Source organism: Strigops habroptila, chromosome 8, assembly GCF_004027225.2.
Source record: "Strigops habroptila isolate Jane chromosome 8, bStrHab1.2.pri, whole genome shotgun sequence".
NCBI lineage: Eukaryota > Metazoa > Chordata > Aves > Psittaciformes > Psittacidae > Strigops > Strigops habroptila.
The window spans coordinates 51356948-51377248 of NC_044284.2; the positions used below are offsets into that span (position 1 = coordinate 51356948).

General features: G+C 48.2%; 1 protein-coding gene across 21 annotated transcripts in view; it reads left to right on the forward strand.

Moving 5' to 3' along the window:
* PTPRF (protein tyrosine phosphatase receptor type F) overlaps positions 1-20301 on the forward strand; it is a 391730-nt gene that overhangs the window by 340177 nt on the left and 31252 nt on the right. For 13 of the 21 annotated variants that reach the window (XM_030493851.2, XM_030493849.1, XM_030493857.2 and 10 more), the window contains 7 exons: positions 358-455; positions 7689-7942; positions 8629-8719; positions 11653-11865; positions 14892-15046; positions 15920-15931; positions 18203-18318. In XM_030493851.2, coding sequence (XP_030349711.1) covers positions 358-455; positions 7689-7942; positions 8629-8719; positions 11653-11865; positions 14892-15046; positions 15920-15931; positions 18203-18318 — 939 coding nt within the window. The remainder of the gene's footprint in view (positions 1-357; positions 456-7688; positions 7943-8628; positions 8720-11652; positions 11866-14891; positions 15047-15919; positions 15932-18202; positions 18319-20301) is intronic. The other 8 variants (XM_030493854.2, XM_030493859.2, XM_030493870.2 and 5 more) reach the window with 1 other exon arrangement.

A 20301-nucleotide genomic window follows, 5' to 3' on the forward strand; every position in this document is an offset into this window, starting at 1 on the left:
GGAGCAGGCAGCTGGGTAGAATGATCTGCAGATCCAGTACTGGAGCACCACTGTTCTTTGATCACGGCAAAGGGCCAAGAGAGTGTGAGTGGAGGGGGGAAAGAAGAACACTACGGTTAAGCCTACGACTTCCTTTCTGTGATGGTGGAAATTATAGTCAAAAAGCAAAACTCCACTGGAGACTGGAGACTTGGTAAAAGACTGCTGCTCTTTTCTCCTCATCTCACTTCTCTGTTGTAGCTGAACTGTTTGACCTCTGCTGCTGAGATAGACAAAGAGAGACTCGGAACCGAGCTGCTGCCAGGCTCCCTCCTGACTTGGTCTTACAGTGCTCAAAAATCTTGTTTTTCATTTCAGTGTTTGCTAAGAACTTCCGCGTCAATGCCGTCATGAAAACGTCTGTATTGCTGAGCTGGGAAGTGCCTGAGTCCTATAAATCTGCAGTGCCTTTTAAGGTAAGAGTGGGATGCAGAGAACAGGGAGCTCTACCTGTGGCAGTGAGCAGGACAGTGGAGAGCAGCATCTTGACCTGCCATGCAATGTTTCCAGGCCATTAGACAAGAGATGAGCAGAGCAGGGTCATGTTGCTCACTGGCCTGGAGTCTTGTGGAGCTCAGATCTCCAAGTCCAAGTTAGGTAAACTGCTCTTGCTTTTGAGCATCCGTGCATGAACCATGGCACACAGTAGAGCACACTGCTACTTGCTTTCCCTCCTCTCACTCTTCTTGAACCAGAAGGTGGTGTAGTTTTGTTGATTTCTTTCTGGTTTGATCAGTTGTGGAAAAGCCAGTAAGCACTTGGCTCTTGGTAACAAAGCGGGAGTGAATAATGTTGGCTGAAGCACACTCAGAGGCAACACCAAGCAGTGGAGGCATGCACTGGGCAGAGAATGGGAATGTCTCAGGGATAATAATATGTATTTCTGGCTTCTCACCATCCAGTTAGAAACCCATCTTGGCCACAGCAACTTTTGCTAAGTACGCACTCCTCCCTTGATGTTACTTGACTTTTTGAAGGGAAATGGAAACTGGTCTGGCACCCCAAATAGAGTCATAGAATCATAGAATCACAGAATAGTGAGAGTTGGAAAGGACCTTAAGATCATCTAGTTCCAAACCCCCTGCCATGGGCAGGGACACCTCGCACTAAACCATGTCACCCAAGACTCCATCCAACCTGGCCTTGAACACTGCCAGGGATGGAACATTCACAACTTCCTTGGGCAACCCATTCCAGTGCCTCACCACCCTCACAGTGAAGAACTTCTTCCTTATATCTAACCTGAACTTCCCCTGTTTAAGTTTGAAGCCATTACCCCGTTTCCTACCACTACAGTCCCTGATGAAGAGTCCCTCCCCAGCATCCTTATAGGCCCCCTTCAGATACTGGAAGGCTGCTCTGAGGTCTCCACGCAGCTTCTCTTCTCCAGGCTGAACAGCCCCAACTTTCTCAGCCTGTCTTCATATGGGAGGTGTTCCAGTCTCCTTATCATTCTCGTGGCCCTCCTCTGGACTTGCTCCAACAGCTCCATGTCCTTTTTATGTTGAGGACACCAGAACTGTACACAATACTCCGAGTGAGGTCTCACGAGAGCAGAGTAGAGGGGCAGGATCACCTCCTTTGACGCTTCTTTTGATACAGCCCAGGATACAATTGGTTTTCTGGGCTGCAAGCGCACACTGCCGGCTCATGTTGAGCTTCCCATCAACCAACACCCCCAAGTCCTTCTCTGCAGGGCTGCTCTGAATCTCTTCTCTGCCCAACCTGTAGCTGTGCCTGGGATTGCCCCAACCCAGGTGTAGGACCTTACACTTGGCTTGGTTAAACTTCATAAGGTTGGCATCGGCCCACCTCACAAGCGTGTCAAGGTCCCTCTGGGTGGCATCCCTTCCCTCCAGCGTATCAACCGAACCACACAGCTTGGTGTCATCGGCAAACTTGCTGAGGGTGCACTCAATCCCACTGTCCATGTCGCCGACAAAGATGTTGAACAGGACCGGTCTCAACACTGACCCATGAGGGACACCACTCGTTACAGGCTTCCAACTGGACATCGAGCCGTTTACCACAACTCTTTGTGTGTGGCCATCGAGCCGGTTCTTTATCCACCGAGTGGTCCACCTATCAAATTGATGTCTCTCCAATTTAGAGACAAGGATGTCGTGCAGGACAGTGTCAAACACTTCGCACAAGTCCAGGTAGATGACTTCAACTGCTCTGCCCCTGTCCATCAGTTCCATGGCTCCATCGTAGAAGGCCACCAAATTGGTCAGGCAGGATTTCCCCTTAGTGAAGCCATGTTGGCTGTCACCAACCACCTCGTTGTTTTTCATGTGCCTTAACATGCTTTCCAGGAGAATCTGCTCCAAGAGTTTGCCAGGCACAGAGGTGAGACTGACTGGTCTGTAGTCCCCTGGGTCTTCCATTTTCCCCTTCTTGAAAATGGGGGTTGTATTACCCTTTTTCCAGTCGTCAAATCCCTAATGCTTTTCTCATGAGCATTTGCAGTGGCTGTTCGCACAACCCCAATCAGTGCTTCACTCTGTCATCAGCTTTCTCAAGTATCTCATTGCTTGGTAATCACTCAGCTGGGACCTACCAGTCAGGCTGGCCATTGTAGCTCCTGGACAGTGGTTACACAAGCTTGTCCTGATGCCTGATTCAGAGTCAAAGCACAAAAAATTATAAACATGATTTAATTGCAAGAGATCACCAGGACAAGGTGGTCTGAAAACCAGCCAGTGAATTAAACTTTAGAGTGACTCCTCCTGCAACATGTCCTGTCTCAAACATCCAGATTGCCTTTATGAGTTACTTCAGAGCAGTGGGGCAGATGTGTAATCTCAAGGAGTGAAGGAGAAGGGTGAAGCATCATCACCCTTCCAGAAGGTGTTCGAGGTGTGAGCAGCACAAGATGTGTCAGTGTAGAGGTAACTGCAGGAATGGCTGCTGCTCTCTTTTCTCCAACACAGTTCTGGATGTAGTTGTCATCCACCTGTCATCCACCAGGCTGCAGACAGCACGTATGACCTGATGTCTTCTTTCTCTAGTTTGCCCCCCCCGGGGTGTGACAGAGGTGGGTGAAAGACTACAGTGTGATGGAAATTTCTGCAGATGTCAGCTTCTCTCCCTTGAGAAACAAAACCAACATGTCCCATCACCAAGGATAATTTTCCACCCAGTCTCAGCAGCTACCTGCAAAGGTGGACAGGGGTGGGAGCAGCATGACTTCCCTCCTTGCACATGCAGCCTGCTGTGCTGTGCCTAAAGAGCAAATGCAAGGCCTGCATGAGTTGTGGGTCCATGGCCAGGGGAATGAGGGGAAGGTCTTCAACTGCGTCAACGTCAAAGTGTGTGAGCACCTTCCCTTCCTTGTTACTCACTCTCCTTGTTTAAATCCGCAAGCTGAATTACCATGATCAATAGCAGGCACTTGTTAAAATGCATGTTAGCTGAAGCAGACAAGGTTTTTGTGAAGACCTCGTGGTATTCAAAGCTTTCCCAGACGTAGGGTGCATTAGGATCACTGCTCAGATATCTGGCCTCAAGTAACTTCCCAGAGCCTGGTTATTTTGCACTCTGCTAAAGAACCAGTCTGCTTCATCTTGCCTTATTCTTGCAACACAAAGCCCATGTCTCTATCTGACAGCACAGTGCTAGAAAGGGACAGTGTGACCTTTGGAGCATTACCACAACATAAGGATTGCGGAGTGGCTGGAGGTAGCCAGGAGCCAAGGATGTAATTCTGATGCCTCGTCTTGCAGCAGAGGGTGACTCAGGGTCTGCCCGTGCTGCGGGTTAACCCTCAGGACAGGAGCAGATGGCATTAGGTACTTGCTAACTGAAGAGCAGTCATGCAAACAAGAGTATTAGAAGGATATTTCTCCAATAGCGTCTTCTTTCTATTAATATTCCCAGATTTGCAGACACACAAGAGTCAAGGCCAGGAGCTAAGAGGGTCAGCTCCAGGTCATTGATTGTGCTACTCGAAAGAAATCCTTAACCTTCAGGACTTTGTATTTTTATAAACAAGTTTCACCTCTCTCCTCTAATTCAGGCACATGGGATGCTGAGGCCAGAGCCTGATGCTGTAACTAGCATAGCAGATAAATCTCCATGGGAACAATTAGTATTATCTACACTTGATAAACAGTCTCATGCTAAATCTATGTCCCAAAGGGTGTCATAGTCTACTTTAACAGATTTAATTAAAGTAGATATTGTTCCGACAATGAATAGTGAGGCGCAGGCAGGACTGGTGCTTTTTTTTTAATAGGGGATGAACTGAGACCTTACAAATTTTCATTGCCACCAAATCAATAATGAAGGCTTGAGTTGTCTTTGGGGAATTTACACAGCTTCTTCTGGTCCAGGAGATAAATTCCTTGTAAAATGTTGCCCAGCAGTTACAGCAGAGGAGAGGCACTATTCCTTTTCTATTCCAGTGTGCTTGCAAAAAGCCATTCTGGAGCTTTCATGGAAAGTGCAAGATAGATACAACCTTCTCCTTGGAGAAATTGCACTTTCCTGAGACACATTCTTCAGCTTAAGAGCAGGACAGAGAGTATATTGGTTAAAGGCAGAATCACAAGGTATTCTACAAATGGGGAGAAGGAACAGCAGCTGTTGAAAATCATTATGCTACAGGTTTGAAAATAATCTCTGAGGATGCTGGGCAGTGCTTTCTCACAGTGTATCCCATGGAATGTAGTAATTAACTCCTGTCCGCAAAAAAGGCAACCTTGTCTGCTTCTCCATCAAGTCGTTATCTTTTCCAGTGTTGCACATTATGTGTCTTTTAATCTTTTAGTTCAATACATTCTTTCCTGCCTTGAAATCAAGCAGCAGACTTTCAGCAGTGACATTTGGACCCATCTAGCTTTGCAGTTGTTCTCCTGTGGGTAAGAGCAGCACAAATGACATTTTACAGCAATCCATGGGCTAGTCAGCAACGTTTGGCAGTTCAGAGCCCTTGGGCCAAATTTGCTGCTGACTTAAGTAGTTACCAGTGGGCCATGATGCAACCTCTAAATAGCATTCCTGCTTGAGCTCCCGGGCATCTTCAGCTGCACACGAATGACTGTTTCTGAACCCTTATGTTATTGTAAGGTTTGTGTAGAAGCCATAACTAATGGTGCATAAGATTTGAGAAGACAATGTGTTATGGCAGGTAAAGGAACGTAGAACTGCTACAGGAGCTGTGAAAAGGGGGGATGGTGGAGAATGCTTCAGGAAAGCATTGCAAATGCCAATTTCACTGTCTTTGTTCATGGCACTAAAAATCATCATCTAGTGTCAGGACTGAATTGGAGACTGTGTCCTGGCCAGTTCCAGTGCAGAGCAAGCAGAGAAACTCTGAAGTACCTAATGATCTCTTCTGCCTCCTCTCACTCCAGGAGAACAGCTATGTCCCGAGCAGATGGCTCATGTGTATGCAAGCACCTTCTCTAGAGCACACACAGAAGCAGTTTATTAGGGAAGAATTCGTGATGAGAAATCTCATATGAGAGGCGATGGAACTCTTTGTGGGCTTTGCATCCTTCCAGCATAGTTCTTAATGTTGGAAGCTTGGTTTTGTTCAAGTCTTTGTTGGGGCACATGAAGGGAGGTGCCATGCTCCCCCAGGACACCTCTGACTTGCTCTCATCTGGAATGTCTGGACCTGCAAGGGGCAGTGCTGGCACAGACAGCAAAGCTGCTAAGATGACTTGAGGTCTAGCAATCCTGTTTTTGTTGTGCCTACTTCTGCGTCAGAGCAGGGTGAAACCTGACAGCTAAATATCCGATATTTAGCGCTATAAGAAGCATTTCTTCATTATACTTTTTGTTTCACTCACTTTAGCATGAATCTGACGAACATGTGTTTGAAGAAAGGGATTAAAGCCCAGGAAAAAATATCTTAAGAGGAGTCCCAGCAGAGAACAATTCCCTCTGGCCATCCTACCTCTCCTGAACATGGGGCAGCCAGCGCAGGGGCTGTGTCCCTGCACACCTGTGTTATTTTAGTACTTGGTACTGATTTTTGTAGTTCATCCCTGAAGATTGAAGCATGTCAACAAATGAGATTGATTGCTTCTCCGTTGCTGGCTCCTCACTGCAGCTCTGTTACCTGTTAGGAGTCTTCTCAGCAACAAAAAAGCTGGGGCTCTTTTCGTATCCTGACCTAAGTGACCTAAAGAGGGTTCGAAGTATGCTGTGGGCATCGCTGTTTGGATAACGCAAAAGCCGGGCTGCAAATTCCAGGCCTAGCCTGGTCCCTGTGCTCCACTGTCCTTCAGACCTCTTTGCAGGGCCACCCTTCTCCCTGCTTCACCACTAAATATTAGAGCAGTGCTAATGAGCTGCCCTTGTGCCAGCGAGCCGGCAACTTTCTGCCACCTGCTAAAAAGGTGACTTGGAAGGAGAGTTTGGTCCCTCCCTTGCTGCCTGTATCAGCCTGAATGGTGGGCTCAGCTGGTGAAAAATCTGGTTTACTTCAAGTAATTTTTCTTCCACAGACCTGTCTGCTCTCTCTCAAGGCTGCAGTTGGAAAGAGCACATTTTATGGTGTGGTCTCTGCCTGTAACACGTAATAGCTGCCATGGTTTAACATGCTGCAGCTCTGCCAATTTTTTGGCGTGCTGTGTCTCTCCGCTGCTGTCCACAATCCAGCTGGACAGCTGCCCGGTGGAAGGAAGCATGCTGCTTTATCATAGCTGGGGCACAATCTCTGGTCTCTCTGGCTCTCTACACCCCATTCATCTTTGTGTCCAGGAACTGTTTGAGTTTCTGGCCTTGCAGAGGCGGTGGTTTTTGGGTACAGGAGTTGTTCCAGTAGGATCAGGATTGAGGTTCCCACGGCAGACAGGGGACATTTGGTGCAGTTAATACAGCAGCACCCATGGCTGCTGTGCCCGGGGGGAGATGGGGTTCCTGCTTATCTGCAGCAGAGGACTGGGAACATGCTGTTAGCTGAGGGGCCAGTGGGCCCAAGGCAGGAAGCTGAGCATGGGGGCTGCCCACTGCCTGGGCCACCAGCAGCCCTGCTCTGCCCTGCACTGCTGCAAGCGTGGCAGGGAAAACAGCTCCGACCTCTTGCCCACGGCTGCAGCATCTGTTGTCATGGCAACAACGGGATGTCACACCTGCAGAGCCCTGTTATGGGTCTGCTAGGATTTGTTGGATCATTGGTGAGGCATATAACCCCCAGTCATGCTGGGAGGGGGATGGTCTGCGTTAACCATTCCATCAGGCATGAGGTGGGAGACACAGGAGTGACACAATTTAAAGCAGACGGGATTTTACACCAAAAGCATATTGTGTGTTGTAGCCTCGTGAGACAAGAAACAAAGACCCATTCATCTCCACACAAGAGCAAAGCACAGCCATCTGGATTCCTCCTCCAAACCGGCGCTGAAAAGCAGCACGTGTGGCACCACCAGCCCCACCGTTGGCACCAGCCACCCAGGCTTTGCCGAGATGACCCCCTCCCTGCTCCGTCACTATAAGGCACAGGGAGCACAGCTCAACCCACTGCTGGGTGTTGCTCTTCTTTAACTAAAGATTTATGGCTGTTTATGAAGCGTACAGTAGCTGAACCACCTGAGGATGGGCCCAGAGCCAAATTGTTATCTTTAATGCTGCTATTTTGAGTGTGAGTTTTCCTCAGCAGCTGTCAGCTGCATAAGCATGTCCTTTTCCCGTTTCAGATTCTCTACAATAGCCAGAGTGTGGAGGTGGATGGCCACTCGATGAAGAAACTCATAAGTGACCTCCAGCCAGACACAGACTATTCTTTTGTGCTAATGAACCGTGGGAGCAGTGCTGGAGGGCTCCAGCACCTTGTCTCAATCCGCACCGCTCCTGACGTCTTGCAAAGCAAACCCATTGCCACAAACAAGTACATACAGGAAGGAAAATTCACCCTCGCCCTTCCCAAAGTCCAGACCACTGTTCCGGTTAGGTAGGTGCCATGCCTGGGTATTGAAGGCAGGGTGGGGGGCTAGAGATGGGGAAAAAAGGCAGGGCAGAACTCTGCCAACCTCTGGATTTTGTAACTTGGGAGTGAATTTCTGAGCAGGCTGTGGTGCAGAGCCAGACGTTTACTCATAACGTGGGATCACGCTGCTGGCTCTTTCTGAACAAATATTTGTGTGCAATAAAATTAAGACAATTCTCTGACAGTTTGCCCTCACCCTGGTGGGTACACTCCAGATGCTACCAGCAGAAACACAGTTGAGGATCAGGAGGGACTTTCTCTGATGCTGTATAACATCCTTTAAATAAATAATGCCTAAAGCCTCAAGGAGATTAAAAAAGCAAGTTTGTGGAAGTCTTATTCGTTACTGTGGTATCCTTGTGCTGAAGCACAATTCCCCCAGGGTTCTTGCTACAATCCGATTATATAAATGTCCTTCTCACAGCTCCTACACCACCCTCTGGAGCACAGTCTGTAGATCTTCATTAACCTAATGAGTGCTACCGGGAGTATTGTCTTCTCTGGTGCAGCTGGAAACCCAGCCTCTCCCTTACTGAACCCAGGGCAGGGGAAGGAGCAGGTTGTCCTTGGGAGGCCGATGGCACATGTTATTTGGCGACCTGCCAGAAAGATGACTTAGAGTCCAGTGCTTATGCTTTTTTCCTTCCCAGGTGGTACTACATCGTGGTTGTGCCAGCAGATCAGAGCACCAGCAGCCCGACTGCTCGGTGGCGGACACCTGATGAGATGGAGCTGGACCAGGTAGGAGTCTGTAGAGTTGCTGTGGTGGAAGTGGCTCCCAAGTAGCCCAGGACAATTTGCCCAAGCTCTCTGGCAGCAGCGTGGGTGCAGCAACATAGGTGCAGGCTGTATGTCAGAGATGGCGGGCTGTGGGATGTGCAGTGCCCACTCAGCCTTTCTTGGCTAGCGACAGCATATAGGAAGGAGGCAGGAGTCAAGCAAGGGAGGAGACACCTCCCAGAATGTGCCCCATTAGGAGACCACACTTGAATGTCTCAGAGCTCTGCCCAGGACGGGTCCTGATTCAGGATGTACACTCTTTGCAGCCTTTTTTAGGTGAAACAACCATGCTGATTTTGAGAACAAGCTAGAAGAGAAAGGTATTGTTCTCAGTTTATTAAGCGGTTCTGTCAAGAGGCTTTTCCCTGTCTGAATTGGGCCTAAGCTTGCAGTTTGGATGAAGAGTTAACTCTAGTATCTAACAAAACCTGCAAAGTCCCCTTTACGCTTGCTTGTTAAAGGCTGTCAACATTCACCAGCCCATTCACCCAAAAAAGCAGCTTATTCTGTGCAGCAGTCTGCCAACATCAGTAGATGTGGGTGTCAGGAGATTCCCACACAAGGGGATTGTGGGCTCGCTCTTTCCCACGTGCACCCTCTACCCCAAAGTAATAAGGAAAAATTCCAAGAAAGCACACAGCGAAGGGGCCATGCAGAAAACAAAGTTGCAAGCTTGAAGCAGTCAGAAATTACAAAGCATTAGAAGCTGTAAGTCAGCCCTTGCTTATCATTAATGTTTAATTACATGATTGCACAGTCTTTTCCATGGGGTCCCAGCTCACAGCGTGTGTTGGGGGATCTTGTGTGATGGAGAACCATCATCTGTAGGTCTCCTGCATCATTTTGTTGCAGAAGTTGGAAAACATCATAAGAAATAGAAGACCAGGATTAGAAAGGATGGCTTGGTTGGGAGCTTTAGGTGGTTGAAAGCGATCAGAAGAACTGGTTTCTATCTCTGTTTCGCTCAGCCCTGGGCAAATGATTTAAAACAAAATTTTCATTAGCAGCCACTGTCTTGTATGTTCTAGTTTTTTGGAGTGCTCAGTTTGAGATCCTGGAGCCTCATTTGCAAAGCTTAAGCATCCCCAGCTGCAGAGAAAGTCAATAGGAGCCCCGCTGGATACAGTCAATGCTATAGAAAAAATGCTAAGTTTTCTTTAAAAAGAAAACAAGCCAATGTCTTTTCAATTTGACATTCAAAATTAGTGGATGTTTTTTACATTAATGTCCCTGTGTCTCTGTTCTCCATCTGTAAAATTAGGATAATCGCTGTCATCTCACCTCATATGGGTGTTTGAAAGATAAGATCGTTAATGTTTGTGAAGCACTTGTAATATTCTAGTGATCAGCACCATAGAAAAGCCCATGAGGAAATTATTAGTTTTGTCTTCAGAGCTGGATTTGAATAGTAAGCAATAAACAATGCCTCGGGCTGCACAATACAAAGAAGAAAACAAAATGGAATAGCTGCTCTTTGATTAAGCACTGTCTCTCCTGTGTATTTAACAAAGCTGGGGAGTTACAGGAAAGAGAGTGTGTGACCATGCAGTCAAGGATTGTAACACAGTGCACACACATAAGGCTGAATTAATTTTGCACAGGCAATATTAATTTTCTAATTTAGCAGGATCTGAACTTTGCAAGCCTGGCATTCTTTTGATGCAGTCTTTTGATGTGTGTTACATATGTAAGTGGCAGCAGCATCTAGCAACCTTAACCACAACTGGAGCCCTATGGTTTCATGCACATATAGCTATGCTTTCTGCCCTAAAGAGCTCAGCTGTAATTTCAGCCAAGATACAAGAGATGTGTGTAGGGAGCAAACTCCACCATCCAAAAGCTATGTTTCTGCCTTTTCCCCCTGTGGTGACAAGGTTATTTGTGAAACAGATTTCTTCATCCCCTTTTTCTTTTCCCTTTTTTCTCTTTCCTTCCTATTTTTGGTGATATTGCAATAAGCTTTAGCTTTTCTAAATTGCTCCAACATGAGTATTCATAAGAAGGCAAGGATGGACTGTCAAGGGGAAAGAGTGGGGGGTGCATTACCCAGCTTTTCCTCCTCAGCTCAGCAGCATGGCTTTGTGTGCACATCACTGTCTCCAGCCCCACTGATGTTCCCTGTCTACTATGACAATGCTGCACTGATACATTTGTGTGTGAAATGTGTTTCATGCCTCCTTCTTCATTTTAAATTAGAATTTCTGTTCCAAGCCTGATACTTGATTTTATTCATTAGAAAAACATCTTCAAACATCTGAGAGCCTTTCTTAGCAGTGTAATTGAATTTTTGTGTGTTTATATCCTTTTTCATGAATTTGTGGCTGACTATGAAATTTGCCATTTTTACTCTGAACGTCCCATGAAATCTGTTACCGTTCTGTGTGATTTACACAAAGCTCTGTCTGCTACCCAGCAGCAGGTGAAATATCAAGGCACTGACAGAAGGGAAGGACACAGCAAATGTCACTTTTTCCCTATATATCAGTGTCAGCTGATGTACATCCTTATGCATAGAGTGTGAGTTGCTGTCCAGACCAATATTTGGGGCACAGAACATGGCCCGGTTCCCTCACAGCCCATTGAGATACATTAACTCACGCTGATAGGCACAGCCAGGCTGTCTGAGCCCTAACATTCACTGTGGTGGCATCCCAGGGCTCAGGACTTTCCCAAAGCTGAGATTCTGGTGGAGGTCCTTGCAGTGAGGGTCTGCAGACAGGTGCCACAGCAATGCCTAAATGTATAATACATCTCTCTGGTTTCTTTGTACCACTACATCTAAATCAAACCTGGTATCGTCTCCCTTTCCTTCAACCCTGCGGAGTCCTGAGGTAACAGTGAAAGGCAGTGTCATGCTGGGCAAAATGATAGTGATGCACCTTGTTTGTCCCCAGTTGCTGGAGGCCATAAGCCAAGGGAGTCAGAGCAGGCGCCAGCGACGCCAAGCAGACAGACTCAAGCCCTACATTGCTGCTCAAGTGGATGTGCTGCCCGAGACCTTCACCCTGGGGGATGAGAAGAACTACAAAGGTTTCTACAACAAGCCCCTGTCTCAAGACCTGAGCTATCGCTGCTTTGTGCTGGCCTCGCTGGAGGATGGAGACACGGTAAGGACTTTCTGCTGGGTGGGACACAGCCTTTCCTGGCAGAGCTGGGTGGGCTCAGTGCACGCAGGGTGAACGATTACTGTAAGCCAGGATGGTGGAGTTTTCTCCAAAGAGAGGAGAGTGAGCCTGCATAGCTGGTCTCAACAAGCCGAGGCGGCCATGGGAGTTGACTTGATAGATGGTGTTGTTGAAGAGAAATAGCATGTACGTTTGACATAACAGATGAGAGTGGAGGGCAGTGTCAACAAACGTGCTCTGCACAAGCTCAGTTGTGGCTTGGTGGGCTGTGCCCAGAGCAGAGCTTGACACATGGTTGGGGTGGGATAGGTTCTCATTCTGCTTTTGTTCAAGTAAGTGACTGTGGCAAGCAGCCCCTTGAAATCCTGCTCTGCACAGTGGCTGCTGAGGCTCTGCAATGAACAATCCCCTGCTAACCTGCCTTCACAGGCTCTTCTCTGGCCAGAATCTCACTTCCAGCTGACATCTGGAGAAGCAAACCTGCATCCCATCACAGTGGATTGTCAACAGGGCAAAGCTGCACAGTTGCCTGCTGTGTAGGGATTCTTGTTCCCGTGTGTCTCCTTACTAGAGGCAAATGGGCACTGCCTTTGTCAGCAGCATGCTGCCAAGCACACAGGGCCTGGGCATGTGAGAGGGAAGGCAGTATCTGATGGAATAAACAGGGAGTAGCATAACAAGACCTGTCCAGCTGTAAACATGAAGGACGGGAGTGGTAGTGGCATCAGTAGCAGCAGCCAGTGTGTAAATAATTAAAATAATAGAGATGCACAGAATCCTTTGGTCAGCTTCCAGCTGCGGCTTCCTTCTTCAGCCTTGTTTGCTTGTAATGGCTCATTAGGGCTGGTCAAGTTCTTCATTAGTCGTCCACCTCATGTGTTCTTGTGGCAAGATGTGCACGCTGGTAAGAGAAGGAGAGTCACAGGTTAGCAAGGTAAGGTAGCAGCCTTAGGATGTGTTATCCTGGCAGTCCCTGTCAAGAAGAGATGACCTTAACTAGTTGATCCCAGACTATCATCATCATCATTTCCCTAGGATAGATGTGCCACAGCCCTCCAGTGAACCACCAGCCAGGAGAGTTGTTACACCCTGCTCCTAGAGACCACCCTTCTGCATCCCCCACTGTGTCATATCTGTTTTCATGTGAAACATAAGGCACTCTGTCCAAGGCTGTGCGCTATCTCCCCCACTCATCTCCTCTTAAATCGCTTGCTCTGGTGTCAGCAGGCAAGCATAACATTGCCGTTCTTCAAAGGCAAAGGGGAGTGCGGTTGAAACACCATCTCTGGAGAGCAGGGACACATGCACCTTGCAGTCTGCCTTTGGAAATGCCACTGAGATAACTGTCTTTCTGATCTTTTCTGCTTCTGTCTTCTCTTGGAAGGAGGCATCTCCAAAGCATGTCTTCAAAAAATATGAATCTTTGTCCCTTGCACAAAGCTTTGGAGATGGATACATGTTACTTTGCTGCACAGATCAGCGTGCTCCTTCCCCTCACCTAATGCAGTTTGATCTTTCTGGGTAGTCATAGGCAAAGCCTTTGTGCTTTCCTCATAGAGTATCCACTTGCCCATACACAGGGGAGCCCCGGGCCTTCTGCCCTATCCTCTTACCACCAATGTAGCATCTTTTTGTCTCTTCCATGCTCAGACAGAGCTGTTGCTGACTCGCTGCTCCATTGTTTGGAGTGGATGAGGGGTGTAGGAACAGGCTGATGAGTTGCAGTGATCCCATGCAGATTCCCTTTAGGAACATAGCAGGAGCCAGCAGCTGTTTCAGGATCATTGAAAGAGGGCTGAAAGGTTTCACAGACAAAGTAGAAACCACCCTCCAGCCGGTGGCATCTCTGACCACTGATAAATCTGAGGAGAGCAGCAAGGATGCTGCACCTGAGTGTGCTGCCAGAAGGATGTCACAGATAAGAGCATTTTCTGTACTCCATGCATGTTTGAAACCAGGCTGGCTGGGATCAAGAGCACCTGTGAGAGGAGATCAAGATGTGCATTTGTGTGACACCAGCATGCTTGATTCTTCCCTTTCTTCTCCTCAGATGCACACGGACATGAAGTGCATGTTTAAACTTTGACCTTAAGGCAGATTTATAGATCCACAGGCACCTCTTCAGTGACTGAAACTTTCTATGGCAGGAGCAGAGCTCTTCTAGCTCCCTAATGCTGGGCAGCAGGTGCTGCTCAAAAGCCACAAGCACTGAACTGCTACAGCTCTGGCCCTCTAACAGGGGGAAAGGATTTCTTTTTGCAGCACTTAACCCTTCTGACCCAGCGAGGCTGAGCTGTGAAGGGACAGCACAGCTCCATAATCCTTAGCAACAGCAGCAGAACAAGGCAGGTGCAATGTCATTTTTTTGCAGGAACGCTCTGGGTCTCTGCTAATCCCATCTTGCTGGTGGGGCTAGAAAGCTGTCCCTTCGAGTTGCAGAAGTCTCTGGAAAGGAAGCTGTAAACATGAGCTCCTTTCCAAGGTCTGTGTATCAGGGCTGAGACATCAGGTAGAAAATGTTCCTGTCATTTTGTTCCTTTAAGAAAACCACACAGCCCAGCAGGGGTTTTCCTAATATAGCCCTGTCCAGGAAAGTTGTGTTGATACCAGCACAGCAGGTATTATAAACCACTTAGGAATCGTCAGCCAGCCCCACTGTGCAATTGGTTGGGATTCAAAAACCTGTGATTTGGCTCCAAGAGAATCCAGGGCTGGCAAGTGACTCTTAGCTGGGCTGCTCCAGTTTGGCACCTCGAGGCCAGGTCTGCCAGCCAGGAAGTTACCGGCCCTGGGAGTGTTTTGCACCAGAAAGAGACTGTTTCCACAGCGTGACCTCTTCCTGATGCTGAGAGAGGGAGGATCCAGGGGTGCGCTGCTGGGGCTTGAGAAGCATGACCGTTCCCTGCTGGCCAGAGGCAAGGGGAAACCTCTGCATTTCAGGGATATAGCTGTTGCTTTGGCATAATGGATGCTTGCTTTTCTCTCCCTCTCCTGCCGGTGCTGTTCAGAAGAGATACGCAGCCAGCCCCTACTCAGATGAGATTGTGATGGAAGTGGCTTCAGCAAAGCAGCAGGATGAACCGGAGATGCTGTGGGTGATGGGACCTGTCCTGGCTGTGATATTAATCATCATCATTGTCATTGCTATACTCCTCTTCAAAAGGTGAGATCCAGTCCAGGACATAGCAGTTTCAACACAAGCGCTACAGGTGATGGCACCTTCAAGACTCTCCTTCCTTCAGATATGTGGTGCTCTGATAGACAGTCTTTGGTGGTCAGGGGGAAGAGGAAGGTCTCTATCTGGCACAGCAGAAGGCTGCCTTATAAAAAGAGCAGAAGGGCTGGACATGCAGAAAGTAATTAATATCAGCCCCAGGACTCTGAGCTGCTGTGGATTCTGGAAACGTGTGAGCTGTGGGACAGAGGGGAGCAGCTGTGTCCATATAGCCAGTCTGGTGACCACTCTCTGGTCTCACAGCTTGGATTTGCAGCCTTGAGGACTTCTCTAGTACTGGTTTTCTGTGGAAATTGCCTGCTTGATGTCTGGCAAGTGCCCCCACTACTGTGAATTTTGACTGAGGAACATGGCCTTGGCAGTGAGAACAGAGCATGGATGTGACAGGCTGAAACCAGAGTAGGAGCTCTCTTTTTGAGGCCTCTCAGTCCTGGCTACCAGATTAGCACCATCCACACTCTGTGCTCCTGGCTGAAGCAACCACCTGCTTTTGCATAGCAGAGCAGTCCTGCTAGAGCTGTAGCTGTAGTGTGAGATGATTGTTAGTCCTCTCAAGGAGCCACAGGTTGCGTTTGCACGTGTTTGGGTAGCCTGTTCAATTACAGTAGGTCAGCCTCTATCAGCTCAGCTCCAAGGTTCTGCTCCTCCTGGACTCTCTATTTACATATGTATCTGTAGCTTGGGGAGAAGGGCTGGCTTTGTTGTCTGATTAAATGGAGCTCTGCTGTGCATCTGCAGCCAGTGCCTTTCTGTGTGAGTGATCATCTCCTTTCTTCTCTTTCTGCTCTTCCCTGGATCTAGTAAGCAAGAAAGGTATGAATTCTTTTTATCTTCTTGTTTTGCTAAAATTTCAAGTCTTTTTCTTTTTTGAAAAATAAGCCTGAAGCTACTAAGGGGCATCTTTGTTTTTGGGAGCATGGAGCAGGCCAGCCCTGGGGGTTTACAAAGACTTTGTTTCCTCAAAGATATTGGCCTCCTAGCAATTGCCAACCTCTCACAGCTCTTAGGGAGACAGTTCCAACATAAATACTTCCCAGATTGTTTTTGCAATTAAATTAAAATTAAAAAAAAAAGCCGACAACACAAGCAGTTATAGGAGTTTCTTTGTTTTCTCAGTCACTTCAGGCTGAGAGCTGTTCTGTCAAGAATGCAGGTGCATTCTTGCAGTCTGTAGTGAGGAAGCTTTGAGGGAATACCAAGCCATTGTAAGAAGTGAGGTGTTTGCTGGTCTTTGAGGAGGTAAGATGGCCCCGGGGGAGGATTTCTGTACTTGGGCCCCTTAGACAGCAAGGCTTAGCTTTGCTTTGTCCCAGAGTCTGGTGTGGATGGAGCAAGAGGAAGCAGTACCAATCCATTGTGGTATGGATATGAATATGAAATGACATGAAATATGAATACCAGTACCTGGTATTCATGCCCCTGCAGCCTCCTAGCTCATGCAGCAGCAGCATATCCCCTTCCAGCACCACCCACATGCTCAGAGTGATGCTGTGTTATCCTACAGGTTTTTGCTGTCCTGCTTGTCTTTGGAGGCATTTTCTCCCATGCCTCCAAAGGCATTTTCTTCCATTTTCTTGTCTTTGGAGGCATTTTACCTGTGCAGCATATTCAGTGTCAGCTCTACAATGGGAATGAATTGTAGCTGAGTAGCAATGGATAGCTTGGGATCTGGAGGTTTGTTTTAGCAATTGCCCTGACTAGACAACTGATGAAAGACACAAACATGAATTATGTGCTGTGTCCATTCCCCAGAAAAGCAGGGCCACTTTGCTCAAGGGTTCAGGGACTGGCACACAGTAGCTTATGGCACATCCTGCTGTGTTCCTGATAGGAGAAACAGCGCTTTATTTGTTTGCCATGAATTTCCCTTTCTTTCTATTGGTGCTCACAGTCTCAGCTCTTTTGTCTCAGTCCAGGCAGCTAGAAGGCTTCAGTGATGTTGAGATAACTTAGAGCAGTGTAAGACTCACAAGCTGGTCCTCCCCATTGGACAACTCCAGTATTTGATACAGCGACGGTCTGCATATGGAGTGTTTCTGACCATGTGTGGCTCAGGGTCACCACCATCCGAAGATGCAGAACCTGGCAGTCCTTCAGGGTGCTTTGAAATGCCTCACAAGGGGTTAGAAAGCAGAGACTGACTGTAGTGATTTGCAGGATGGTAAATGTGCTAGCATTCATGCAGACTAGCAGTGATGCAGCTCCCTCTCTTCCAGAAAACAGCAGGTCAGCAGAGGGGTTCACCATCAGGCAAAATCCATTTTGGGGCTGTAGCCAAAAGACAAAATCTCTGTGTATTGCTGCATGCTCAGCGTGTTGGCAAAGTGTCAGGGTCAGCAGAGACTCAGAAGAGAGTACTGTTGTCTTGCTCCTGCCCAACACCCCTCTCTGCTGCATGGGTATATCCACTATATTTATAATATAGACCAAGAAGTGGACTTAAAGAATCTCTAAAAACTCTTCTTGCAGTATTAGATTTTCTTTAATATTCACTTGTCCACTTTTTGATTGGATCTGTCGCTCCTTTGACTGTGAATTCCAGCAAGAGCCTGAGGTGGTGGCATTGCTCTAGGCATAAATACAGCATGAAGAGACAACAGTGTATTTTATTGTTCCATTAATACACGCCTTGGGTGCCTTCAACCATTCAAGACATGTATTAATGGCCCAATAAAACACACCCTGAAGAGCCTTTACACTATTATATTACAGCATTCTGTATTTAAATATTTCTAATACTTGGGGAAAAAAAATTATATATCCTTCCACTACAGGAAATAGTTCCTTGAGAGAGTAAGAGGAAACAACATCTTGCATCTATCTCCTCTTTCTCTAATAAATATTTTGCAGAATATGACATTTCAAAGTGCCTCACTAATCAGACTTCTGCCATTGCTTACATATAATCCTTCCTTTTTCATAGATGGAAAATTGGAGGCACAGAAGATGTGATATGCCAAGAGCCCATGGGAGCCTGGGATGGAGCTGGGTATCTGGGATACAGGGACCCAGTCTTCTTCCCAGGTGGTTCGTGCTGGTCTCTTCCAGAGCTCACCTGCTTGTCTCTGTCCTCTCTGTCCATAGAAAAAGGGCACATTCCCCCTCTTCCAAGGATGAGCACTCCATCGGCCTGAAGGACTCACTCTTGGCCCACTCCTCTGATCCGGTTGAGATGAGGCGGCTCAACTACCAGACTCCAGGTAAGGAGCAGCTAAACCCTTTGTGTCCACCTCCTCCAGTTCCCCATGCCGGATGAGGAGTTACAGTCCTACCCCCACAGCAGCTCTGCATCTTCTCAGTCACAGTGGCACAGAGGGAGCTTAGACCAAGGATATCCCAGTGTTCTCTCTCTGGTTTCCAGATCATTCTCCCTGGCCTTGTCACTGCAGGCACGAAAGGCTAGGGAACCTGGATAGGGACAGCCTATTGCGTGATGTGTGTCAGACATTACATGAAGCTCAGTGTGGTTGTCCTGAGCCGGGAGGAGCCCCCATGCAAAGTTGGGAGAACTCACCAAAGCCCACACCTCTGTTGGTCCCAGGTGCTGTGCTGGGATTCAGTGCTGAGCACCACTTATTCATTGCTGGCCATAGGGACTGAGTCAGAGGGGAATCAGGAGCTTACAGAGAGCCTTTGTACTGCTGGGGGTGTCCCAGGAGCTTCATCCTGGCATCTTTGGTGTGCTGACTCCTGCTCTGCTGAGCTAAGGGTGAAGAGAAGAGCTACCTGCAGCCTGCATTGCTCCCCAGCCAGTGCTGTGGCCCGGTGAAGGGATGCTGCTGGTCACGGTGGTTGCAGCACGGAGGATGATATTTCAGTGAAAGCTGTTGCTTTCTGCATGCAAATGTTTGCTGCAGAGCATCTCATCATGCCTGCACTGGCCTGTGGTGCCTGGGGGTGTAAGTAGTTTGCCAGCCCGCAGAGACAACTGTACTTTGCGCTGCAGAAGGGTCTCATGCTGCTGCTTCTTTGTGTCTGAATGTCTCTGATGGCACCAAAAGCACAGTACCTGTCATTGTAGTGATCAGAGACAGACTCGCCCTCACTCGTTCAGAGCCTTTCAGAGAGTCCAAGTCCTAGATGAGGTGGGGGAGTGCTTGTGCTTTTGTGGTGGAGGGAGCAGTTCAGCAATAAATGAGGCACACACAGTTCTCTTCTAACTTGCAGCTCCTCCTGGTCTGTAACCTACTTTCATTTTCCTCCTGCTGCTCATTCATCTAAGAGCTTTCATCTGACAGGAGAGTTTTGAAGGGACCGTTTCCTGATGTAAACCTGCCATGTCTGGGAGGAAGGGTAGGAGGAGCCTTTCTTGTTGCCACTGACAATGGTCTAGCTCAGACCTGGGGTGGGCCTCACCAGCACATCTCCCTCTGTGCCAGAGCAGCTGTCAGAGATCCGTAGTTAACACATCTCCCAGGCAGGACTGATGGGTAGGATGCAGTGACAGCCTGGCGGTTAATTGGCCACAAGACAGACCAGCATGGTATTCCAGCATGGGAGGAAAATGCTGTGGGGAGCACGGGAGGCCTCTGCGCTAGAGGAAGAACATCTCAACAGGCAGATCACTGGGAGCAGTACTAGGGGAGAGGGTCACACACAGAGCATGCAGCTTCTTGAAAAGGAGCAAGGTCTTGATCAGGGCTGTTCCAGGACATTTGTGTGTGGGGACAGGCCTCTGTGACATGTCCCCGCTGTCCAGGGACACAAGAGCCAGCTTTGCTGTATGCTTGTGGTTTACATTGAACAGAGAAGCATGACAGGTCAGGCTTGCACCTACTCCCATCTCCAGTGAGACTGGGAAGTTTGCAACAAGGGCGTCACTTGCTAGAGCTGTAGGAAGAGTCAAGAGCTGCCTTCAAGAGAGGAGAGGAGCCCAGGAAATTCTGTTTTCCTGCCTAAGCATAAGCCAAAGACACTGGTTTATTTAGTAAATTTGCAGAGCTCTCTGGAGAGACGAAAAGAACCCAGAGTGCCCAGTTCACTTGAGACAGCAGCAGTGCCCTGGGATGCTGCTAGCCAGCGCCCCCCCACCACATGGCAACACTGTCCTCTTCCCCCTGCATCACTTGTGAGGCTCTGCAGGGTGGAAGCAGGTGTCATGCAGCTAGAAGTGACTGTTCCAGCTCCTGACGAGCTTGTTCTCATTAATGAGGAGGCATGAAAACCACAAAGCCCACTGGGCC